Source organism: Anser brachyrhynchus, assembly GCF_964034855.1.
Source record: "Anser brachyrhynchus genome assembly, chromosome: 2".
Lineage (NCBI taxonomy): Eukaryota > Metazoa > Chordata > Aves > Anseriformes > Anatidae > Anser > Anser brachyrhynchus.
The window spans coordinates 95,973,760-95,998,151 of record NC_137695.1 but is presented as its reverse complement, the minus strand read 5'-3'; the positions used below and the strand labels follow the sequence as shown (position 1 = coordinate 95,998,151).

At 39.5% G+C, this 24,392-nt stretch overlaps 1 protein-coding gene across 1 annotated transcript in view; it reads right to left on the bottom strand.

The window, feature by feature from the left end:
* Window positions 1–3,440: 3,440 nt before the first annotated feature.
* Window positions 3,441–24,392, bottom strand: part of GALNT12 (polypeptide N-acetylgalactosaminyltransferase 12) — a 49,122-nt gene continuing 28,170 nt past the window's right edge. Inside the window, exons 7-10 of the mRNA XM_080580428.1 lie at window positions 22,579–22,710; window positions 14,811–14,924; window positions 7,967–8,122; window positions 3,441–5,231 (exon numbers count right to left, since the gene is read on the bottom strand). Coding sequence (XP_080436554.1) covers window positions 5,094–5,231; window positions 7,967–8,122; window positions 14,811–14,924; window positions 22,579–22,710 — 540 coding nt within the window. The 3' untranslated portion in view covers window positions 3,441–5,093. The remainder of the gene's footprint in view (window positions 5,232–7,966; window positions 8,123–14,810; window positions 14,925–22,578; window positions 22,711–24,392) is intronic.

Genomic DNA, 24,392 nt, shown 5'->3' with positions numbered 1-24,392 from the left:
TCTGTATCTGCTTATTCCTTTTTGGCTAAAATATCAGGTTGTAAGAACTGTAAACCCGTCTCTCTTTGCCTGAAAAACAAATGCAATTTTCTTCTTTGGCATGTTACCCAGTCACTTCAGCATTTTGGTCATGTGAGCCCTTCAACTACATGCCAGTAAACAACAGTTCTGTCAAATACCTTCATGCTAATGATAATTTCCATTTTTTTCCAGTCATTACCAAGCCTTCTCACAGAGTATGCAGAGTTAACAGTTTTTGTTCTTTATGTATTCCCTAGATCTGCTCATCACACAGCACCCAATTCACGCATTTCAGGTCCAAATATCTGCACTGCTATTACTCCCTCGATCGCTTTCTTTTCAGCAGCATATTAAATCCCTTCAGAGGATGCATAAGTTCAAGAAACCCAGGAGACTTTTTCCCTTGCCACCAAGAAATTGCCTCTGCTGCAAGTCCTCCCCCACGCCAGGAGATGGCCCAACGCTGCATGCAACACGTCTCACCACCCATCAGACCACTGACTCACTCCCCGTGTCTTACATCTTCTTTCCTCTTGCTTGTGGAGTTAGGAAAAAAACACAGAGAAGGTCCTGAACTGGTTTAGTCTCCAGCCCCCTTTGGAAATCCTGGAAGCCTTTACAAGTCTGTCGCCTACAGCCACGTCAGTCCTGCCAGCGCTGACGAGGATTGGTGTAACCAGGCTTTGCCTCTTCATATAAATGTCAGTGAGTAATGGATTGGAAAAATAGCCTGAAAACTGTTGATCTAGGCATAGCAATTTTAGTACCACATGCACATACGCAATTGTTTTCCTATGTAAATGAGAAGTGGAAGAATACTGCAATGCTCTAATTCAAACTCCAGTGGTTGGAGCCAAGCACTAGCAACCTGGCAGAACCACGGGAGCTCCGCTGTCCATCTCTTCTCCCTCCCAAGGGCTTCTCCACTTACATCTGCTAACTTGCTAGCACAGTCATGAGTTTGCCTTCCTTGTGAGCTTCTATAGTGTTCTCACACACTGCCAAAAAATCCTACAGTTTTAACTGTATACAGACAGCCGTGCGATCCTAACCCTACCATCTCTCTAGACATCTTGATTGCTGTCATTCCGTCAAGGTATCAGAACAAAGCTCAACTTCAAATTAATCTGCCAAGACAGCCAAATGAAATTAGAACATCAGATTTTGAATTGCCAGCAGTATCGCTGCGTATCTGCTAGTGTTTCCAGACGTAGGAAACAGGAGCACGATTCCATCAGTGTTACCAACAGGAATTTCTCCGTCAAATAGATCTTTTCACTTCCTATAAATATAGCAAAAATTGAACACAGTTCTAAGTCTTTGTTTCAGCAGAGCTAGCAAGAAATACTGCTTCCAATCCATGTTGACCTATGTCCATACAATGACAACTGCTGTTCCAGAGTGATTGTGCAAGCTGCAACAATCCTCCATCATAAAGGTTCAGCCAATACTGTGCATACAGAGGTTTTAGTGGTTTATTTTATTTCTTAGAAAGAAGGTTTATGTCCTGTCTTTTCTTGAAGGAAAAAATCCATTAAGGTCTTGGCCATGTCAAAGACCCTCAATACTTAAATGAAGGGAGAACTACAGAAGAATAAAAGAAAAAAAAATAAAAATTCAAAACAAACAAACAAAATACCAGCAAAAATACTTGCCTGAAGAGTTCAAAGACGTATAATAAAGAATTGGGTATCAGTTCAATCAGCAGTTACTACCCCAAATTCTCATCTTGAGGATAATATCGCCAGGTATTTTGTTCTAAGTATTAAAAAAATCTTTGCATATTTATATTCCTCTCACAAGGTGTATCTAGAACAGAATATTGGGAAAGTATTTTGCACAGTTCGGTTTTGTGAAATACTTCTGGTTTAATCTTTTGTGCCTCCACTGTGCCAAATATGACCCATCTCTAGGGATGTTCAAGGAACACCAGAAAAAAAAGTAAGGGAAGAAACCTGGGAGAACACAACATCAAGCTGATCCCTTATATCCAAAAAATGGCAGTAAACTTCAGAGAGGTTGTATTTACCGCTAGACAATGAAGAAGGAGTTAAAATCCATTTGGAAGACAGATTTCTGTGTATCAATCTTCAAATCGTATACAGCAAACCGTGTGCTGGGATGATACATTCTTGGCATACCATTGTTAGCCCATCTCTATTTTTCATTTAAAAAAAAAAAATTTTTGAACAACCTAATAGCACAAAATGAAAGAATAACCCTTGAGATTTCCCTGCTTGCAGTGCCAGTATCACATTATTTTAATATAAGTTTATCAATAAGCTTGACTTGCATGATTTGCTTTTATGGATGCTTCACAATGTTAGTGGCAAAGAGGAAAAAAAAAAGTGTGTCTTAAAACATAAAAGATGAGTACTAAGAAATGGGGGAAGTACTGGTTGATGTTTTGGACAATGTGGAAACTCCTCATCTCTCTTTTTCAAAAGAGAGTCCTAGGAGGCCAGAACCAGATGGAGTGTGAATTTGTGACTAAGTCCTCCAATTTTTCCGGTTCTCTGAGGCATCCAGCCCCTTCTTTACTGAGAAGCCCAAAGTCTACAGTGCGTTCCTCAGCAGATGGCCACAACCTCCTGCAGGAGGAAGTTTGAAAATGTGCATTGTGAATCAGATACTTGATCGATTCCTTCATCATCCAAACCTGAAGCCAGACATTAATACAATTCCTTTAAGTTGACAAGAAGGAAAGTATGAAGGAAAAAAGTGTGAAGTAGGTGGACTAAAGGCCCAATGACATACATGGAACAAGCTGGTGATATTACTACATTCAGTAACTGCTTTTGAACTAAACATAAGCATGTTTGTCTAGCAAATATTCAACCCAGGCTAGCGGGTTTGCTGGTGCAGGAGAAAACAGCTCAATTGCATATAACTAGAAGCCCAGAACATCAGTACTTCCCTCCAAAAAAAAAGAAAATGCAGAGCAGCAAGATGTACAGAAAACAATTTCCAATTACTAAATTTCATTTGCATATGAACACCTGCTGATGAAATCTGGAAGTCTCAAAACTAAGAAAACCTCATTGACCTTGAAGGTCAATGAGAGTTTTGTCTACAAGTGTAATTGCTGGGCTTTCATTAACTTATTAATGTAATGCAATCAACAGTCACGAAGGCAAAACAGAAATGAACAGAAAAACCTTGCTGTGTTGGTGGAGTTCTAACAGCCCTCTCATGCAGACACCCAGCTTTGATTTGTGGCTCCACAAACTGAACACAGTTGCTGCTAGCAGGTGAACAAAAGCATGAATGAGTTCAGTAATGGGAGCTTGAGAGAGCATAAAATAAAGCTGTCTTCTACCAAGTGCTGCAGGGATCAGACCCTAAGAGATCAGAGAGAGGGTTAAAAGAAAACCACTGACCATATGAAAAAAAAATAGTTGTAAAGACAGTTGCCACTCTACCGAATAACAAAATATTTTATTAGTTCTAACATCAATTTCATCAGTCCAACCCACAGAGATCTTTGAAGGTCTTCAAAAAACATTCCAACTACAGGGTTTTAGACAGATCTTGGAAGAAACTCCATAGGCATCCTCTACCGGCAGAAACCCTCCCCCCACACCCTAATCATATAAATAGATATGCCAAAATGACATGAGCTTATGAAAATTCAAAGAAAGGTCTGTACATTTCATATAGAAAACAAGAACAAAGACCAATAATGGAAGAAATCTAAAACTAACCAGAACAGATGCCAAGACTTCTGGGGGAAAAAAGGTTGTAATCTTCATGCTTCTATGCATAAAACATACCTCCAGCTGACATAAGGACACCTTCCTCATGAGCTGAAACTCTTTTAATCAACACTTTAATGATAATAGTCAATGACCAAACATATAGCTATACTTACTCCTTGTCTGAATGGGTAAAGCAGACCCCACACACCACAGCTGAAAACATCTTGCACTGGTACAGATTAAACCCTGTGTTTTCAATAAGACTGTGTGTGTTACCATAAACAAGTTAACAGAAAAGGAGTTCCCAGACAAAATGCAAGATATATATATGAAAGACTTTTTTCTTTAATTAATAGCAGCTGCATATCCTATCAATTAGTTGTAAACCATTTTTCTGTATTTATCCATTCATTTTAAAGAGCCATTTAAACAATTACAATTTAATTAAAGATATTAATTTCTCAGATTTTTCTGTAATTTTAAGTTTGAAACAACCCCTTCATGTCAAAAGAATTATTGCTAGGTCTGATCTTGCAGGTTGTATGCATGCTGTATGTATGCAATCCACATAATGTTAAAGTCAGTTGTGCAGTCTAGCTGCACAGCTAGATCCATTTATATCTAAACAGAGCATCACCTTTAAATGTTGTTGCCTTAATTAATAAAGATGAGAAAATCCCCATTTTACTCCAAAATCAGACTTAAGCATGATCAGAATCTAATCAAGTGCCATGAGCAACTGAAATTGTCACAACATTTAATGTATAGTATTGTCAAGCATGTGCAATATGTATGCATCTAAACTGTTATTTGTGCAAAGATATGCAGACCTTCTCAGCCTTCATGTGCAAACCCACAGTCTTCAGTGAGGGGTCTGTTGTAGCCACTCAGGGGCGGAATCTGGCCTACATTTACCCTCTTGGTATTAAAAAGACAAGGAGAATTATTAACCAGCATCTGTTAAAAGGCACAACTGCAGAATGCTTTAGTAGAAAAATAAACATTTTAGTTACTGGCAGATAACATTAGTGCAATTATTTTGACTGCCTTACTTTCACACAGTAGATTAAAAAATATATTGTCACTTGTGGAAAATAATCTAAGACACTTCAAAAACAGTTATGTAGCTGCCAAATACAGGGAACCAAAGAGGAGCAGATTCTGTGGCATGATACAGCCACAGTACTTACTTCACGTAGCTCTCAATGTTTAGTGCCTTTTAATGCTCCACAAAACAAAATTCAATGCTTGTAAACTAATTACAGTTCTTTTCATACAAAAATATATCACTTATGTAATTTTCAAAAGGCTGACTATCTGCTGACTAGAAAGAGAACATTTTCATATTCAGCTATATACTAGATGACATCTGGATCAACTTCTTTCTTTGAAGAACCATTTTTGGTATTCTGAATCGGTACACGGTCGTAATACTGGTGCTGGATTACCATTGTAAGAGTTCGACTCTGCTTGTAAGCACTTCTGGGTTTGTACATGAAACAAAGTACCATCCTGCAAAAGAGAGAAATAATTTTTGCTTTTTGGGTCTTAAAAATTACAAACACATCATTGTATTTTAAAAGTAACAGAAAGCACTCATAATAAACATCACACATATCCTTCTCATGAGCTACGCAGTGAATCCAAAATGCCTAACTTGAGAATGTCTAAAACTTTATCAAAAGACCCCACTTTTAAACTTTATTTCTGTCTCGACATTTAAGTTTGTAAAGGATAAGCTTGCTCAGCTCCCTTTCATTCTCTTTTGTTACTGCATCAGAGTATAGGTGGAGAAAATCAAAGACAAAGAAATGCGTTACCTAAATTCACCAACTTACTGCACACTTTGCAAGTAAAATTCAAATGTCAGTTAGTTGTATATGCTGGATATATTTTTGGCAAAAAGAAAATTGCCCTTTCTTTAGAGGGTATATTTCTGGTGGAAAAGGCAAAAATTTCAAAGCGTACCTCTTCCCTGCTAATCTCTGTGCAGTCAGCTTGCTTTGCTTGAGGGGAGCACATCTGCCTCACTAGGTGTAAGGTCTGATTGGCCTCTACAGTCAGGTTCCCCAAAGAACGTTATTTAAGCCCTCAGGCCCTCCTATTATGGCGCTCTCCGAAAACATTTTATCTCCAGTTCATACAGCTCGCTCCTATCCGGGAGCACTGTCAACTAAGAGAGTCGCAAGAAGGCGGTGTACCCAACTTTGGAGAACAGACGTTCTCCGAGGGCCTTTCTTGGCCCACGTGACAACCCCACACCTATTTCCAAAGCCTCTGACAGCTTTGAAAGAAAAATGCCAACACCCTGCTTAGGAGTATAAGCCTGACTCCTCTGAAACGCTGCTGTTCAGGCATCAGGAATGTTGCACAAACGGCACCTTGCACCGCAGCCTCTGACGTCCAGTGGTGCGCGCTTGCTCACAGGTTTGCTCACAGGCTTAGCTGCTGAATGACTTTCCTGTTTCCATCTGTGATTAACTCAAACTTTTGAGTGGACTAATCTGTATCTGCCTCACTCACTTTTGACTTGGTGCCAGGAAGAACTTAATTCTGGCCAGGCAGCTGGGAAGGCTGTTCAAATCTTTGATTATGCTACATCTCTGTTACTTTTGTAAGGACAGCTTTGCTAGTGCCTGATGCTTCTCTACACAACACAAGAGAAATACAGTGCTGATGATACCTGGCCCTCTACTTGCCTTGAAACATGGGGAACAGTGGTTTTGATCAAACGCAACAGAAGAAGAGGAACCAGTGCAGAGAAGTAGATTCAAATCATACCCAAGAACAAAGTGGTCATGAGAAAAGATGATTTAGCATATGAAACTTAAGGAATTATTTTAAAAGTTAATGGCTAGGAATGCAGTGAAAACAGATGTATTCCAAGATTGTGTTTTCTTAGTCATTCCCTGACATGACTGAAGTTCACTCAAAATATGTCATCTCAGGGATTAACACATATGACCTTGAAAAACTTTATGAAGTCAGCATTAAAAATGAAACATCATTTTTCAAGCCAGCCTTTTAAATATTTCGGTTTACTCAGTCGTATCACTGTGAGCTGCAGCATAGACTAGATTCAGTGGACAGACAGTAGTTTTCACATTTTTCTTTAGAATTTACTCTGCCACCTATCACTGGTGGTATTATCTGGGCATGAATTTGTCAGCTGTGGACCCTGTAGAATTTAGATGCGTTATGTAGATACATTATGTAAATATACCATTTTGATATATTATTTGACCTTTTTCCTTAGCCGAATAATAACACCCCAGAAGCTGTCCAAGGCCATCATTTTTCATGCAATTTATTTTCTCTGAGGCATTCAGGAACTCCTTCAGAGATTAAAACCTACTAAACACGAGGTTTTCTAAGATCACATGTTATGTTTATTAATATACTCTGTACTTCTCAGTATTTCTCCTCTTTGGGAGTTGGCATTAAGATGGAAGAAAAGAAGTATAGATTTGCTGAGCCCCCACAGCCAGTAAGATGTGTTCTGTGTACAGACAGAAGGTATCTTTTGATGGAGCATCAAGTTATACAACTTGCATCACATCACTCTGAGAAGCTCAAACATTGGTGCTTGTGGGGAGGGTTCAAGACAGACTGTTTGCAGAAGAGAAGCAGCAGCTTCTCCAAAGCAGGGAAGTTTAAAGCAATGGTGATGTGAAGTATCAGGAATATATGGCAGTGAAAATACTGGAAAATAAAAGATGTCAATGAAAGGAGAGCAAAACTAGGCCATCCACGAGACTGGCTAGGGAAGGGGTACGGAAGCACTTCAGTTCTCAGGGAAAGGCAGTAGGAGGGGTATGTGAGAAAGAACCGAGCAGTCCGCTGAAAGCACTGGGAAGTACTGAAAGCACAGGACAAAGATATATGTCTCAACTTTCTTGATTCCTCTGGGGTTAAGGAAGGGTGCTTTCTTTCCTCATCCTTCTGCTCTTTTATGACTGGGATATTCTTTATCTGCATTCTGCTGCTACCCTGTTCTAAGTTTAGATATTAAAAGCCAAGACAGTCATAAATCTCTAGGAACAATACTCTATCTAAATACAAACCCACTCCAGACACAGCAGTATTTGTGGCCTGCATAATTTGTAGGCAGTAAAATAAAAAGAAAACAAACCAACCAACAAAACAAACAACAATTTTTATCCCATCCCCTCCCCCCAAAAATCAACAATTTTTCTTTCACTCCCTCCTCCCAGAAAACAAACCTAAAACCAAATGGGCACACTTACCTCTCTGAAAATAAACTTCTGGTTTTCAGGAATATCAGGAGTATTTTCTTGACACAAGTTCATTGTCAAATAGTCAGTCCCTGTGTCAACTGCTGCACAGGCTTCTGGCTGTCGGGTGTTGTAGCGTATTTCATTACGGGATGTGTACTCAAAAAACTACAAATGCAAGAGAAGAAACGGGGGTCAACAGTAATTTCGTATGTACGCAAGCGTTTATAAGGAGGACATACTAAGATACTATAATTAAGTTCACATATTAAAGGTGCTATTGTGGAGAGAAATTCTGCCAAAAATATTCAAGGAGCCTTCACTGCTGTTCTTTGCTTACTATTTTATAGAAAATCAATCTCACCACAGCACTGATTTACTCTGGTAGCACTTAAAACACAAGAAATGTTGAATAAATGCACCGGAAAACAGACACTCCAACTTTAAGTAACAACTTACAAACTTTGAGTGTAGTATTTTACTTTCACATTCTCACCCACCTTTAAAAGTAGGACAGGAACCAGTTTATACCCTGACATTATACCTTCTTAATTCATCTGTCTCAAAAATAATGTTACTTTTAATTAAGGAGCTGCTCACTGGACAGTTCAAGTGCAGTTTGGTCAAGGTTCATTTCTGGTTACAAAGAACTCCGGATGCATGGTGATGAGCATTTTATTATATGACATTTTAAGATATTTGGAGCAAATCAGCTACAGATGCCTTTAAACATGAGAAGAACTTTAATAAAGCCAATTTATGGCCTTTGCTTATTGTACAATATTCTACAGAGATTTTCTGAACATGCCCTAAAACACTGGCTTCTGCAGCAATTATGGTTGAAACATTCTTTAAAATTTTTATATTTATCATGGACATTTGCCAAATTTTTGACTTCATTAAAGGGGATAGCAGAGTATGAGAGTTGTTTGTATTTAGCATGCTTGTAAATAATTCAGATGACTATAGTGCACGGATGTGTGTTTAGAACTGATTTAGATTATACTCAGTAGGCTAGACAAGAGGTTTATGCACATCAGAAAATTGCTTGTTACCAATAGTATAGCTGCATTAGTGGAAAGCAATAAAAGGATGAGGGGGAGAAGGGATCCTCTTTTGTTTTGCTTATCCCCTGGAGAAAGAGATTGTAAGGTGGTGTGAAGGGACTATATCAATTTAGAAACATATATACTTGAACTTATCACAGAACCATCCTTAATAACCAGAAGCTAATTAGCCTTTAAAGAGAAACTGGAAAGGCACTTTTCATGTAAATAGGACTATATGATTACCAAGTCTGCAAACATCCAGTTCCAGGTGCCAGAGCTCCGATGTAGACTAAACTGGTGGTATCCATTTCAAGAAATCTCCTATGGAGGAATTTCTCTGCTGAGATGGCAGTTGCAGCTGTATGCAGGCAAATGCTGCCCACTGCTTGCAGAGCTTCGTGGCTGTCTTGCGGGGGTAGTAATGGAAGAAATCCCCCTGCGCTAACATTTTCACCATCATTCATTTGTAGCAAGCCACAAATAAAAGTGTTTTGAAAAACAACTTCAAGCTTGAAATCTACCACCTGGCATTGCATCCAATGACTTCCCCTTGAAAAATATTATTCGGACCTACAGCCTAATGTAGGCTGCTTTATAACATTTGTTTTATGCCAGAAATGTGTCATCATTATCAAAAGTCAAATGTGGTAACATTGACCTGATGTTTTATTTTCTACCCCAAAAAGCATGGTTGCTCCCTATACTTTAAGCACTAGTTCACAAGTTTGGTATCTGATTAGCACATGAAGATCCTGATTCGTCAGGCACGACAATGAGCAACTGGCATTGAATATTAGTGAAAGCCTGCAAGCTGCTGATTATACCAGATACACCAAGAGTAGATAAAGCAGCTACTAGGGCAGAGCACTTCTTACTATTAACATCTTTCCTGAGTAACATCTCAAGGTCTTGCATCAGATTTTGGAAGAGAAAAGCTAATAAAATGGTTAATTTCTGGATAACATTAAGGATTGGGGTTATATTATTAACAACCAAGTACATGTGTCTCCCTGCCTAATGATTATACAGTTCTTTACCCTACCTATACTGCTTCAAACGGAATAAATTCTTCTGGCTTCAGGCTTTTTCAAGTTCCAGTAATACATCAGGTAAATCTCTTCCTCCTCAAAAGGAGGAGGACTTTTTTTAGTGCTCTTTCCTTGCTCAGTGGGTTCTATGAACAGAAAAGAAACATTTTCAAATTGATCTGTGGCCCAGTAACTAGTGGCCTTACTGCATCTCTTTCCTTCAGAGAGCTGGTAGACTCCTTAAGTGCCATAGGGAAACTTATTAATTATAGAATTAATTATAGAATGGTTTGGGCTGGAAGGGACCTTAAAGACCATCCAGTTTCACCATCCCCACCGTAGGCAGGGATGCCACCCACCAGGCCAGGTTGCTTAAAGCCCCATCCAACCTGGCCTTGAATACTTTGGGGTATCCATAGCCTTTCTAGGCAACCTGTTGCAGGGCCTTACCATCCTCATAGTGAAGAATTTCTTCCTTGTATCTAATCTAAACCTAACCTTTTTTAGTTTAAAGTTGTTACACCTTGTTCTGAGGCCTTACTTGATGAGGTCTTGAGGCCTTCTGCCCAGTGCCTGCCACTACTGGGAAATCTGCAGGACATGCCACAGGTGCATCTGGGCACGCTGGTACAAGGGATGGTGGCTGCCTCACCAGATTCTGAAACCAAACTCTCAGCCCTCTGTCTGGCTACTTGCTGCTCTTCCGCACACTGGTAGATGCTTGCACTTAACAGGTACTTTCTGGGTGAAAGAACCAGCAGTGATCTTACCAGGTCTGATCCCCCTTTCATGGAAACCCAGGGGCTTTTCTAAGCTCTTTGTTTGTCTCTCCCTGTTTGCCTCAAATAGGACTAGCCTGGGGGTATTGTCAGACACAGCTCAGTAATTACCAATCCTCTTACATCAGGAAGGCTTCCTGCCAGCACACATTGGTCCCTCTGTCCAGCCTCCTAGCCATACCAAGAAGGGCAATGGACTTTCCTGGTCTTGAATTTCAAAGCCCCTTACTCTTCTCTACCTGGGCAGACACTTCCACCACACAATAGCCTGGGGTGCAAGCACTCAGTAGCCAAAGTATTGCACTTTTTCTGCCTCTCTTCCATGTGCACTTAGTTTCTATCACCTCAGTCATATCTTCACGTTCTTGCTATAAAGAATACACAAATTTTAAACCACCCCCAGTTAGTTTCCTAACTGCTTACACAAAAGCAATTCAAAAGGACTGAAGGGAACCCTATCCCCTAGGTCATGGCACTGCTCAGTTGGATTCAAGGCAAAACAGCAACAAATTACCAAGGACCTCAGACAGTTTTCTGAGAGTAGTTTTACTTACTGAGAGATAAAATGAGTAGGAACTGGACTTCATAAATAATCAAGAGCACAGAGCTCTCTCCTCTCGCCACAGTGCACACAGATATTCAGAGGTCACCTTATGTGGAGAACTGCTTTCAGTGAAAACAGCTTTTGCAGTTGTCCCCTACATAAACAGCCACCTGCCACTGGCATATCATGCCAGAGGATGGGCGCGCTGGGGTGTAAGATACATATGGCTGGCCAAGTTAACATTCACTCATGTTAAATTCTACCACAATGTTTTTGGAGAATAACTTTCCTGAGCTGTACGCTGGAGAATAAAGTTCACACCCTGCACACCACAAGATAGTGTGAATGTGCAGCAGTGATGATCACTGTCTGGGGAAAAAAGTGGTGAATGGTGGAACAAACATGGCAAGTGGAGGAAGGGATCAGAAGAAAGAAAATAGAGGAGAAAAAAATGGGAGCTAGGTGGGAAAAGGAAATACATGACAAGGTGTAAAACATGACCTAGTGTGGGGAACTAACTGGTAGAAGGAATATCTGAGGAGAGAGACACAGCAAGGAAGTTAGAGAAAGATTGTGAGCCAGCCAGTGTGGAACAGGAAGTGGTAAAGAACTATGCAGGGAAACAGGAGCTGAGACACGTGGCATAGAGGAGGGCACTGAGTTGAAACTTGCTTGCGAGGGTTTGCTGCTAAAGCCCTACAAGTGGAGTGACAAGCAGAGTGGAGGAGAACAAGCAGAAGAGCTCAGGATCAGGACGGAAGATCCCCCTCCAAAGATGATACAGAAGATACGGGCTACCTGTTGTTAGTAAATACCTGCGAAACTCTGTGGTGAAGCCCCCTGCTCTCAGCATTGATACAACCAGAATATAACCTTGCTACCACCAGTTCCATTTGCTTAAAGTGGTGGATGTACATGTGGGAGATTTGAGATGAACTAAGGAACTCACAAGATTGAGAATAGCCTGTCATTGTTAAGAATGACTGTCTACAGGCCATGGGGAAGGGAAGGAAATTGAGAGAAGTGTTCTGTGAGCCAGAAAAAGGAACTGGAACTTCAGAAGTCCCGACTCCTATTTCCCATCTCACCTGTGTTTCCACATCTCATCTTAGTTTAGCCTCCTTCTATTCCCACACTCACAGTTCTTCCTGCTGTCCGCTTTTTGTCATAGAACTACTACTTTCAACCTTACGCATGGCCTCATTTGCCAACTGCTCTCTCTGATTCCAAGTCAAGTCCTCCCACCCCCTTCCACCAAATCAGTCTCCAGTTATCCTGCTTCTTTCACTTTAACTGTGCAGAGCTCCTAACTATTTCTTCCTCTGCTGCACATGCCCTGACTCATACCTGCTGTCCTACCTCTGTCTGATATTTCTTCTGCCCTCTGTTACCTTGCCCCCCCCCCCCCTTAACCTGTCTCCCATCAGCCTGTCCACGCCTCTTTCCAAATTTCACTAATATTGTTTTGCCCATTTTCTGTGTATAGCCTTCCCTATGCAGGCTTTGCAATTCTCTTCTGTCATTTCATATTTGCTTTTGTGGGTTTACATTGCTGTCAGGTTATCTTCTCCATTCCTCCTCCTTCCTGCTCCCTGGATGCCAGCAGAGGGAGCAGTAATTGCACAGCTCAGAGAGCACCACTGCTGTCAGGCCGGTGCTTGCTCTATCACAGGTACTTGGAAGCATCACACCGTAAGCAGAGACATGAGAGCATCAAAATCCAGTGATGTGGTATCTTCACAGTGGACTCGGTAGATTTTTTAGTGCTCAATGAGCAAAGTATAACTATAAAAAATGTAATCTCGTAAGAACTCTTCTTATGAATTGTACTTTTTTTCTTTAGCCTTCTACCTCATAATACAAGAAAAAACAAATCTGGAAATGCCTTTTGGGTGTGAGCAAGTAACCCTGCAAATGAGACACTTCTCAGCCTATGAATGTAATCAAATTTGTGATAAGGAACTGGCTTAACTATGTTATCTTGTTATTAATTCATTTTCTGTGTAGGTGTAGAGACACATGCTCAGCTTGGGCAGGAAGTTGAGCTGAGGGAGTGAAATGGGTTGGTGTGGCTTAGCGTGCTTGACATACATCTGTCAGTATCGATACACTTTGGCTTTTATAACGCACGATTCGTTTCCTCCCTTTCTCTTCATCTTTACGTCCAGGACAGAAACTTTAGGCAAGTTAAGACAAACTACACAAACTAATAAATAATACCAAACAATAGTTCTACCGCTTAAGGCAATAACCTTGCTGGCAGAAACAAATCTACTTCTGTTAAGATTTGAAACAGAGCGCTCAGACTGTTGTTTTTATTTCCTAACTTATAAAGCAATTTATATTTAGAAGCTTCCTCCTCAATACAGACTTGTTTTCAGTCCTCAAGCTTTTTCATTTTTTAAAACAGGGCTCAGAAAGACAGCTGATAAACTGCTTATGTGCCACAGATCTCTGGTCCTTTTCCAAACCCGTTTTTCCTTTCTGAAACAAATGTTTGGATTAATTTCATAAAAACACAGTTAAGCCACTGAAACCATCACACAGTTGAAACCATCACACAGTTATATAGGGTCTTGTTCAAAGTACGTATGTCTCTACCCCTCCCCACTAGGAGCATGCCAGACAGTCTAATCTGAGTCTGAAGCCAAAAACCAAGTATGTTATACACCACATGTCAAACTCCAAATACTAATTTTAGAAGGTGGTTATTAAAAGCCATGCAAAACAGCCATTGTAGATTGGCATTTGGTGCCCCACGGCATTTTTATCGTGGCGTTATGTGGAGGGCTTTATGGCTATCATATCTAACCACTTGCACAGAGTCAATGTGCACGGAGAAAGATACTAGCAAGCATTTTCAGCTTTATTACTTAAAAAGCAAGAAAGCAAAAAAACATTAGAACGGATCCATATTCTCAAGGATTGTATTGTCTCAGCCCAGGAGGATGTTTCTGCAGATGAGAGTAGAGGAGAAGATGCTTTTCCGAACCTCTTGTGCAGTTAGACAAGTACCAAGAAGAAAAGGCCAGTGACAGACACAGGCAGAATTAGGTGAGGTTTGCAGTGTTATTAAGGGCTTTGGTGACATGGACAGGCCAAACATCACAGATGTGCCAGTCTGTCCAAAGACCAGATGGAGATGAGGGAACACTGGCTTTTAAGCCTGATAACTGCACTGTTGTGCTATTAACCCCTGTTAATGAGCTCTGTGGAAAGGCATGACTAAGGTATTCATGAATTCCCTGGTCTGGAGAGATACATCTTTAGAACTATGAATATCTGACCTCAGGATACATTGAAATTAAAAGCATCCAGTGGGAGAATCAAAATTAGATCTAAGATCATCTCACTGGCAATATATTCTCTTAGCCCTATTGCAATGCCTTTTACCATAGTTTTCACATTAAAACCATAGTATTAGCCAAAATGAACATTAAAAAAAATGAATCTTACCTGATTTTGTCCCATCCCATGACATGGATACAGTATGACCCTGTGTCCAGTTACTTCATGTTCATTTGAAGGGTTATAATCAAAACAGAAGTTGACCATTCCTTTATTTTTCAGCTAACCAAAACAAAAGAATATATTAAAGTAAGGAAAACACACTGCAGTCACTTTACAACCATGCTGCTAGACTGTGAGGTTTATATCCCAGAGCTGGTTCAAATTATTTAGAACGAACCAAATGGATCTGGTAGCAACACTTCTCTCAGACTAAAGCAAAATAAAACTGTTGGGACTGTCTTGACTTTGGGCATTGAGTCAGCCAGCCACGATGGCTTCCCTTAGGAATGACACCATGTCAAATGAAGTGGGCAGGAATCACCTACCATTAAATTATACTGAAACCCAGCTCCCTACTTTCAAATTATGTTGAAATCCAGCAAGCCTGCAACGCATACAGAACGGAAGAGTTTGCTGCGTCTTGAATTTCCACCACCCAGGATCTACTTCTTCAATTTGCTTATGAAAAGAAGACTACACCCTTTTCTCAGCTTTTCAAATAAGAGATGTAAAACAGAAAGTACACCAGTACCCTCTTGAGGTTGAACAGACAGTCAGATTTTAAAACCTGAAACCATGAAAACAGGTAAGATTTATCATTTGGAAGAGACACTGGATATGGCATTAGATGTTCTTTACTACTAGTGCTGATCTCTGACAAAATAAGTACTTACATTTTACATAAATTTTAAAATATTAAGCTACATCATTTCAAAAAAATCAGACTAATTAACAAGGATTCGCATTTAAGTATTCAGGAGCCAAAGGTAACTGAAATTAAGTGGAACAATGCCATAACAATTACAGAATCCTAGTATTAACCAATTAACCAAATTTAAAAAAAAATAAAAAAGAACAAAAGTTTTGTAAACACACGTTCAACCTGAATGCCCCCATTACTGGGTGTAATTACATCACAGACAAAAAGAACAAGCAGAGCAAATCTCAGAAGTTACTTCAGCAGCGTGCAATTTCACTTCTCTTCACTGGTAGCTGTAATAATTATATCCTCTGTTTTTAGCGCAGAGAAAAAGCAAGACACAAAGGAATTGCGGAAGGCTAAATCCAACCAACTGAACCTCACAAGACCCAAGCACACCGCAGAACAAACCACAGAAGTAAGAAATTTAAACACTTGTGTTCTACATATATTTTTACTTTCCCAACATCGAATTTTATTACTACCTGATGTCTTCTTTCTACTGCTTTGTACCCACTCCCACTGACAAGCAGCCAGCTCCCAGCACTCGGTGTGCTTTGGCTGTGAGCCCAAACCAGGAGGAACGAACATACTTAGGGCCAGGGAGAAAAACCATGGTGCTTTGGTCCTGCGGAGACGAGCTAGAGGCTCTTCCTCCTCCTCTCACCCCTGCAGAAAGAGGCCTATGGGAAGGATTTCCACAACTGCCCATGAAGCTGCCATGTTATAGGACAGAGAGAAAGCAGCAGAAGGGTAGAGCAGGGACAGACAGTTCTCCTGCACTGAGCAGTCTTCACCTCCTTTCCCCCTGCACGTCCTTCCCCCAGTCTTCCACCTCTTTTGGCAAACCTACTAATGTGTTAACGTATAAATTCGGCTAATGTATAAATGTAGAACTGCAGGCTGTGCCTTTTAATTCCTTTCTGAACATGTTATCGCTATATATTTGGTGCAATTTTTCATTAAAGTTGTTGTTTCATCAAACATCCAATTTTGGCATATTATAAAAAATCATTCTAATTTTTAGCATCCAAGTATACCAGAAGTGAAATAAATCCTCTGGTCATTTTTTCTACAGGCAACACTGCTTGGTTTGATGGGAATACGATATACTATTGCACCTCAATTCTGAGCTGTCAAAAGAAGACACTTTTTTTTTTTTTTTTTTTACCTTCGTAACACTAGGCAAGAACTATATTTACCAAAACAATCAAACAAAAAAGGAAAGAAAACTCTTTTACAGATGATTTTTTAAACACATACCATAGGACAGACAAAACAATAAGCTTCTGACATTTCTACATTCTATATAAAAAAAATTCAACTTAAAGCCATACCCACTTAAAAATGATAATCATCTCTCTGAAAACATAAATCAGTTTCTGTTGTTGTCGGTGGCTGTCCTCCAGATCAGATGGTCTCTCATTAGTATTTTTTAGCAATGTATGACTTTGCTTGACAGTCTACTGACTCCAGGAGGAAGATGATCGTAGCAAAGGACTTATCCTTGGTGCCTTTCCAGACAACCTGAAGCCTTTGCTATCACTCCAAGTGTGTGCCCTTCACTGTCATTACCTGGCATTTGCTCTAGCATGTGCCTTTTGTGGCCTGTAATTTTAAATACCTTATTTTAAAATGCCATGCACCACCAGAACTAGCACAAATTGGGCACAAGAATGCTCTCCCATGCATGTTACACGATGCCCAACTACAAAAAAAAAAAATAAAAACTGTATAAAAGACTACTAGCTTAAGCTCCACTTCAGATGGTTTAAAACTCATTCTGTACTCATATGATGCTACTCTCATTTGCTCTCTCATTTTCTTCTTTGAGGCATAAATACTTGTGATATATGCAGACATACTCCTAAACATACATGGTCCACGTTTCTACCTGGTTCTTTTAGCTTGTTTTATCGAACATTGGTAGATGTTCTTTCATACCCACACTTTATCAGGAAACCAAATAGATGTTTTAGACCTTATGTGTGGGGATAGCAGATGACCTGATAAATAGATAAATGACCTGACCTGAGATGGCAAAGATTTGAATGTAATCAGATTTTCAAATCTGATTGCAGCACCATTTACGCTGAAAAATCAGCGGTCTGTTCCTGGCAGAAAAAAGTCTAGGAGAACTTGTGAAAATAGTGTTTCCCTTGTTAAATGAGAATAGACAGTTTAAGTTCTTTTTACATACAGTAGTTCTATCAAAATAGTAATCGTCCATTCATTGCTGAAGCTATCTTTGTTCCAATATCCACTGTAAACAAGTCATGCAATAAGAACAAAATTTTCTCCATGACTTACCTCAATTCTTTTGCAGAATGCTGCATTAGAGAAACAGAAGCAAGAAAAATGTTGATCACCTTGCCATTAAAACACAGGGTTCAGTTTTAAAAAGTTCTGCCCATGCTGTATTACTGGCTGTGCCTTTTCTCCACCTTCGTCTAGTGGTGAAACATTGCAGGTCTACTTTACAATGCCAATTAGCTACTGTTCTGTTTGGAGGCTGGGACAGGTAATAAATAGCAACCACTGAGATAATCAGCTCAGACCTTTACCTTTTACTACTTGGAGAAACGTAGTCTGTTTTTTCCTAATTTCTGGACACTTGCATATAGCTATAGAGATACAGATGACATTCTGTAAACAATTCTTTGCATTTTTTTCAAGATAAAATCAATTTCATATGATTGTAAGCACTGAATGAACAACGGATTTTTAACATTAAAACTTCATGATACTATTTGATAAACACAGCCAGCCTTCCTTTTCATCCACAGAATAGAAGAGAATCCTCTTTATTCCTCCACTGTGACACTGGTATTGATGCATTATTGGCATGGGCAGATAATATCCTGTTACACAATAAGACATGAAATTGTAGCAAGCCAACAACTTCATGGTACTGACCAAGCGTAAACTTTTACCTCAAAGGTAATTCCAGCAGTCACAGGGAGCAATTTTATTGAGTGCATGCTATTTTCATATCACCTTTTTGGGGAAAAAAAAAACAGTGTAATATCCTCAGATTTCTGTTAACTCCTGAACTGCGTGTACAACGTTGATGACTAAGATTGAATGAATTGATGATATGACACTGTTGTTGCAATTCAGCTGCTCACCTCAACAAGTGTAGATCTCTCTACGAAGCTCAAGAATATACAAGCACATCTCAAGCTATGTTTTGTTCACTTGAAATTAGTATCAAACACTTGAATTTCTCTCACTTCCTTAAAAAAGTCTGTCTCAAGCTTTAAGAGACTGCACAGCTAATGAAGTGGTGGAAAAGCCCCTGGACCATGCAAAATCCTGCATACTTGCCTATGTTGGGTATCAAATCTCAAGATCTAGTCAGTGGTAATATCTTAGGTACCAATTCAATCTCGAGTGGCAAATTCTACAAATTTTATTATAATGATGTTTTAGAGGTATAACCCACAGGAGGCTGTTCTGGAGTCTGATACCTCTGAGAACTTGTAACACTGGACATGCAATACTTTTTTTGCTCATACATCTTGAGCTACATAGCTCAGATCCCTTCTTCTGAAAGCCTGTCCATATATACCACATTATTTAGGTAATTCATAACACGATCTCTAATTTCTTAGCAGAACAAAATTCTTCCTAGTTTTAAAGGCTGATGCTGTCTTCCTTCCTGATCTTTTTTAAGGTCATGTCTGGTCTGAATTAAAAGAAAATTATAACTAAGCATTTGGAAATTTATTGAACATCAGATGCTCTTGGGGAAGAATGTGGAAGTAAGCTATTAATAGAAAAAAATCAAGTTTTTGATCTCTCAGTTGACTCTGTTGGCCACAGAGGTCTTTAAGGATAGGTGGTGAAGAGTCATGGACTAGATAGTTAGAATAGATATCGATCGGCTTAGTTGCTTCACATTCAGCCTGTATATTCCCTTGCTTCATAGCTGTGAGCTTCCACTCACCACTAACAGGAAAAGGTCACAGCACTGCCCAGTCCCCCTATCTTCACATAACTGCACAATGCAGCAATGTCACAGTGCTGATATTAGACCCGAGATGGCTCAGAGCCCTTCCTAGAGGTGCCCACACCAGCCACTGCAAGCTGTAAAAACAAACAAACCACCAACAACAGAATCAAAGTCAAAAGGTTTAATTTCTGTCCTATGCAGAGCTCCAAAACTGCACATGCACTCCCATGGACTAACTTGTATACCTGTCCAAGGCTTTAAAATGGCTTAAAAAAGGCAGGTGGCTTGAGCCAAGGAAGGAGATGGACCATGACTATGCTCATAACCTGGCAGCTGAGGTGTCCCAAGAAGAAACACCCTGCACTCTCAGTGAGAGCTCTCGAAGTTTCTAGTGCGGTTTGCTTCACCATGCCACTGTGATAAACACTGCTAGCAGCTCGGATGGGAAGCCGGATTGACTTCTCCAAATTTTCCTTACTCTTCAGTGAAAACAGTGAATAAGGACTTACAAGGTGCTCCTGCACAGATGCTATGCAAGAAAAGGTTTTAATCAAATGGAGTTTTGGTAAGATACTTTTAGGGAATCTGTCCTTATGGTTATTTTCTATCTAATGTTGGTATCTCATACAGCAATTTAAACTTTTTCCAAAATTTATTCTCATAAGGACCTCTTTATCCTTAATGTTTGAGATAATATAAAAGGGGAAATTTTAAGTTTTGAACTTCACTGTTCTAGCTCTGGAACTTTAAAGAAAAATCTGACTTATATCAAAAAAAAAAATCACAAACAAGAACACAAGTAATATTCATAGTACCCCTTCTCAAAGTATGATTCTGTTCAGAGTACCTAGTGAAATTGTGACATTCCAGATTCATTGTTGCTAAATGGTTTTGGCATGAAGCATAGTAATTTTATTATTAAGACACCTTTCCCTATTTCTAGGCCTCAGGGAGTTCATAAGAAGGTAATCGTGACTTGAGCAAAAAATATTCAAAAATTTGTATGTTTAAATAAAGTTGTAGGCAGCAAGCATTTTCAGACAACCAATCCTGGTAGAGGTAGTAAAACTTTGTCAAGGTATCAAGAGAAAAACATTAGCACAAGTGTCTAACTGCCAGTGCAGGACACTGAGTTCCACTCAACAATTCTTGCATTTCTTTCATTACTTTGTGGCTGACCTATGGGTAATCTTAGAAAGATTTTCAATTTCAGTGTAAAGATTTTCAAGGGAGGGAGAAATCCCCATATCCCTGTTCAAAGAAACTGTCATATTAAATAACCTCACGCTAAGCAGAGATGTTAACAAAGCCAACATTTTTAAACACCGTGTTTTTGTGAACCAAAAAAGCACTACACAACTAACACAGGAGTAAAGAACACGATCAATGATTCATTGAAGTTAGCAGATGGGACTCAGTATCCACAAATCAGTTGAATCAGTAGGTGTCATTTTTGTACTGTCACTTTTTTAGAGTATAACTGTACTTTAATCACATTTTAAATTCTTCCTGCCAGAAAATGGTGTATTCTCATTATGCTCACAACTAGATGACAGCATTTACGAATTGTTTTTATAGAAATATATAGAGCACAGCTAAATTACCCCATTGATACCTCCAGGAGCTCTGAACAAGAATTATTTTTTCAAGGTATTGTCCTAGACACCTTTCTTGGGGATGACACACACAGTTAATCATGAAAAGAACTGCACAAATCTCTTCCCTTCCCAAGAAGGGAGAAATGCTATCACCACCACGAGTCTAGGCTTTCTTTTGGCAGGTGAAGGATGGAGTCAGATGGGAGGTGCTGGGTAACAGAGGATACTACCCTTCCTACCACTGATCACATAGTTTTGCCAATTCACGTGCAAGCTCAGAGACAAGCAGAGCAGGGTGGCTGCTCTTTTAGAGGCTCCTTGTGGCTTTGCTGCATTGCTGCTGACCGATGCTCACCCAGAGGGAAATGTAGCTCCCTGGGGAAAACTGTGCCATTTCCCTATTAGAATCTTTTTCATTCAACAGGTAACAAAGCTATTAGGAACCACATCTCCCCGCAGCCTTCTCTATCTGTTTCGTATGCACACAGTGATCAGTCTTCTTCCCTTCTCCAAAGAAGACCCAGCAGAAACTGAGTAACTGGAGTGCAGACAACAGCAAGCCAGGGCTGTTGTGATACTGTCTGGATGCAACGAAGCAGTGTTGGAATGCAGCTTAGCTAGATTTGCAGAGTGACTGAGATACGACAAAAGTACCTAAAAGTCAATGTGGCATGTGTAATCAGGAAGGTATGTTATACATCCTTGCCAGGCAGAAAGGTGCAGCCTCATCTTCCTGGTATGACAATGCAGCAGGTATATGATGATTTCTTAGAGGTATTTGCTTCATTATCTGTCTTCATCCCTTCCAATTGAGATTACAGTAACATGATATATATATATATATATATATATATATATATATACACACATGAAGCTACAGTTTATAGTTATTTGTAAGTTCCAATTAGCATAGAAACTTGTTGTCTCTTAAAAAGGAGAAGATTCTCATACTGAGCCAATGAAAACTGCTTATGAACCAATGCTTGTCAAAAGTGACCTCCAGATTAAAAATTGACACATTGGTTTTGATATAGAGTTCTGTATGATTGGTCATTAATCTTAATCAGATAAAATGTACAAATAATGTGTCAAAGCACACTGTTTCCATTTTCTAATTGAAAAATTGAACAAAATACTTCAGTGCTTTTTTTTGGTTGTTGTTGTTATGCAACATTTCAAGAAATTAAAAAGTCATCCTTTGCTTGGTTTAACACTCAAGATGTCATTTTGAAGGTGTAGCTCATGGCAACGTTACCAGTTCTGCCACCCTTTCACAGAACTCCTTTATAAATAGTATCCCCTCACATAAAGATTCTGATAGAAACCACATTTTGAAGTCTACCAATTCTAACTAAATTCTATCAAAATTCCAATCTGGTTTTGGCATAAAAATACCTTTGTAGTGAGTTAGCAGGAGAGCTCAGGGAACTGCGAGGAAGCCCGTTCCCAGCCACCACATACCATGCCGAAGAAGCCTGGTCTGTCCTCAGGTACGTGAAGCTCTGGGTACACGTTCTCCAAGAACCATTTGAAGTCCTTGCATTTCAGCTTCTCTCGAAGGAGTCTCCTCTCCGTCACATCTCCATATGGTTCCTGAAAGAAAAAAAAAATTAAAAAACCAGAACAGATGCTCCCTTTTAAATTATCTGTATACATTATTAGGAACCGTATGCTAAAGTGATAAGTAGGACTTTTAACCAGGAAACATCCCCATGTTTGGGTGCTGCACTTGATTTCATTATCCTTTCATTTGTAAAATGTTGACAAAAAAAGGAATTGGAATGGTGCACACAGAATTTTAAAACGTTCTAGAAGACAGTCAGTCTGAGAAAACTCCAGAATATCCGCAAGTGAGGAAGTCCTTGAATACAGATTGCTGAAACTGAGAAAGTGTAGTGAAAAATACACTTCTTTTAGCTGGATAACTGAAAATCTCAAAAACATTGAATGAATTTTGAGAATTTTAAATTATTCCATCATCCATTTGTAAATTACCTATAAAAACGTTTTTCCACTTAACTGATGAAATTTGTAAAAACTGCCAAGGTTTCCTTCGAAATTCATGTGGGTATTTTTTGGGTGGGGAAGTGTGAAATCTTAAATCTTCAGAGAAAAGCCTTCAATGTAGACTTTCTCCTGTCTATGGATGGGAGCACAGTTCACATCTTTTCATGCCTATCTTCCAAATCTATCTTCATATTGACTAGGGACTTCAGACACTCAGGCATGATTTACTGTTTGCAGTCTCCAGATTCTTGCAGGTCACTTGACACACTCTTTTATCACACCAAAAATATATTTGCTTTTCTCAAAACTGTGGAAATATCACTGAAAACACAAAGCAGATGTAAAACAGAGGCAGAGATGCCTGCTTGAATAAACAAACAGCATGACATATTAGCTCCAAGGTCTGAACATTAATCTTAAAGCAAAACTTTACAGAACCAAATTCCGCAGCCTTAGCATCAATCATTTTTCCATTTTACCGTGGAACTGCATGTTTGGGTTAGATGAAGTAAAAGTTTCTGAATTCAGCTATTGAAGCCTATGGTGCACAGAATATTATGGAAACCACAACGCATTGGTGGCAGCTTTGCTACATGAAAAAAAATGCAAGAGTCTCAGCTTACAGCCACCATGTTACAAGCAAGCCAATATGCAAAGCTTATGTTACTAGCACGCAAATAACCTTTAAAGTTCTGTCATGACAGGAATCAGCCGCCCAGAACTTAACAAGAAAAACTGCCAGCATGTATTGCTGTTTCCTCTTTGCATATGACACACGCAGAATCAGGCTAGTGCTGCCTGTGAACTCCCAAAGTCTTTGGATACACAAAAAACATACTTCTCTCAAAGTCAGACTCCAAGGATAAAACCTAAATGCAGTTTATGATGTTAAATTAAAACAATTATTACTAATACATGGACTATAATAACCTAATTGCCCAGTTTAATCTTAAGGAACATGAGGTGGAAGCTAAACAAATTCTGCTTCCCCAGTTTCCTCCAGCACTTCTTTTAAAAACACGGTGATTTGAAGAATATTCTTGTCACAGGCATTTCTACTGGGATATGGGACACTCGCACATGTTAGGAACTCACTGTCTCATCTCTCAGTTCTGGCCAGGTGTAGTCAGAGGTGGGTGTCCAGCAGCCTGTGCTGCACAGCTTGGTTCTGCCTTCCAGTCTACAGGCCCATCCTTATAAATACAAGCGAGCTACCGATTTGCACACTCCTTTACTGTTCTCACCTGCTCAGATTTCACACTATTTAT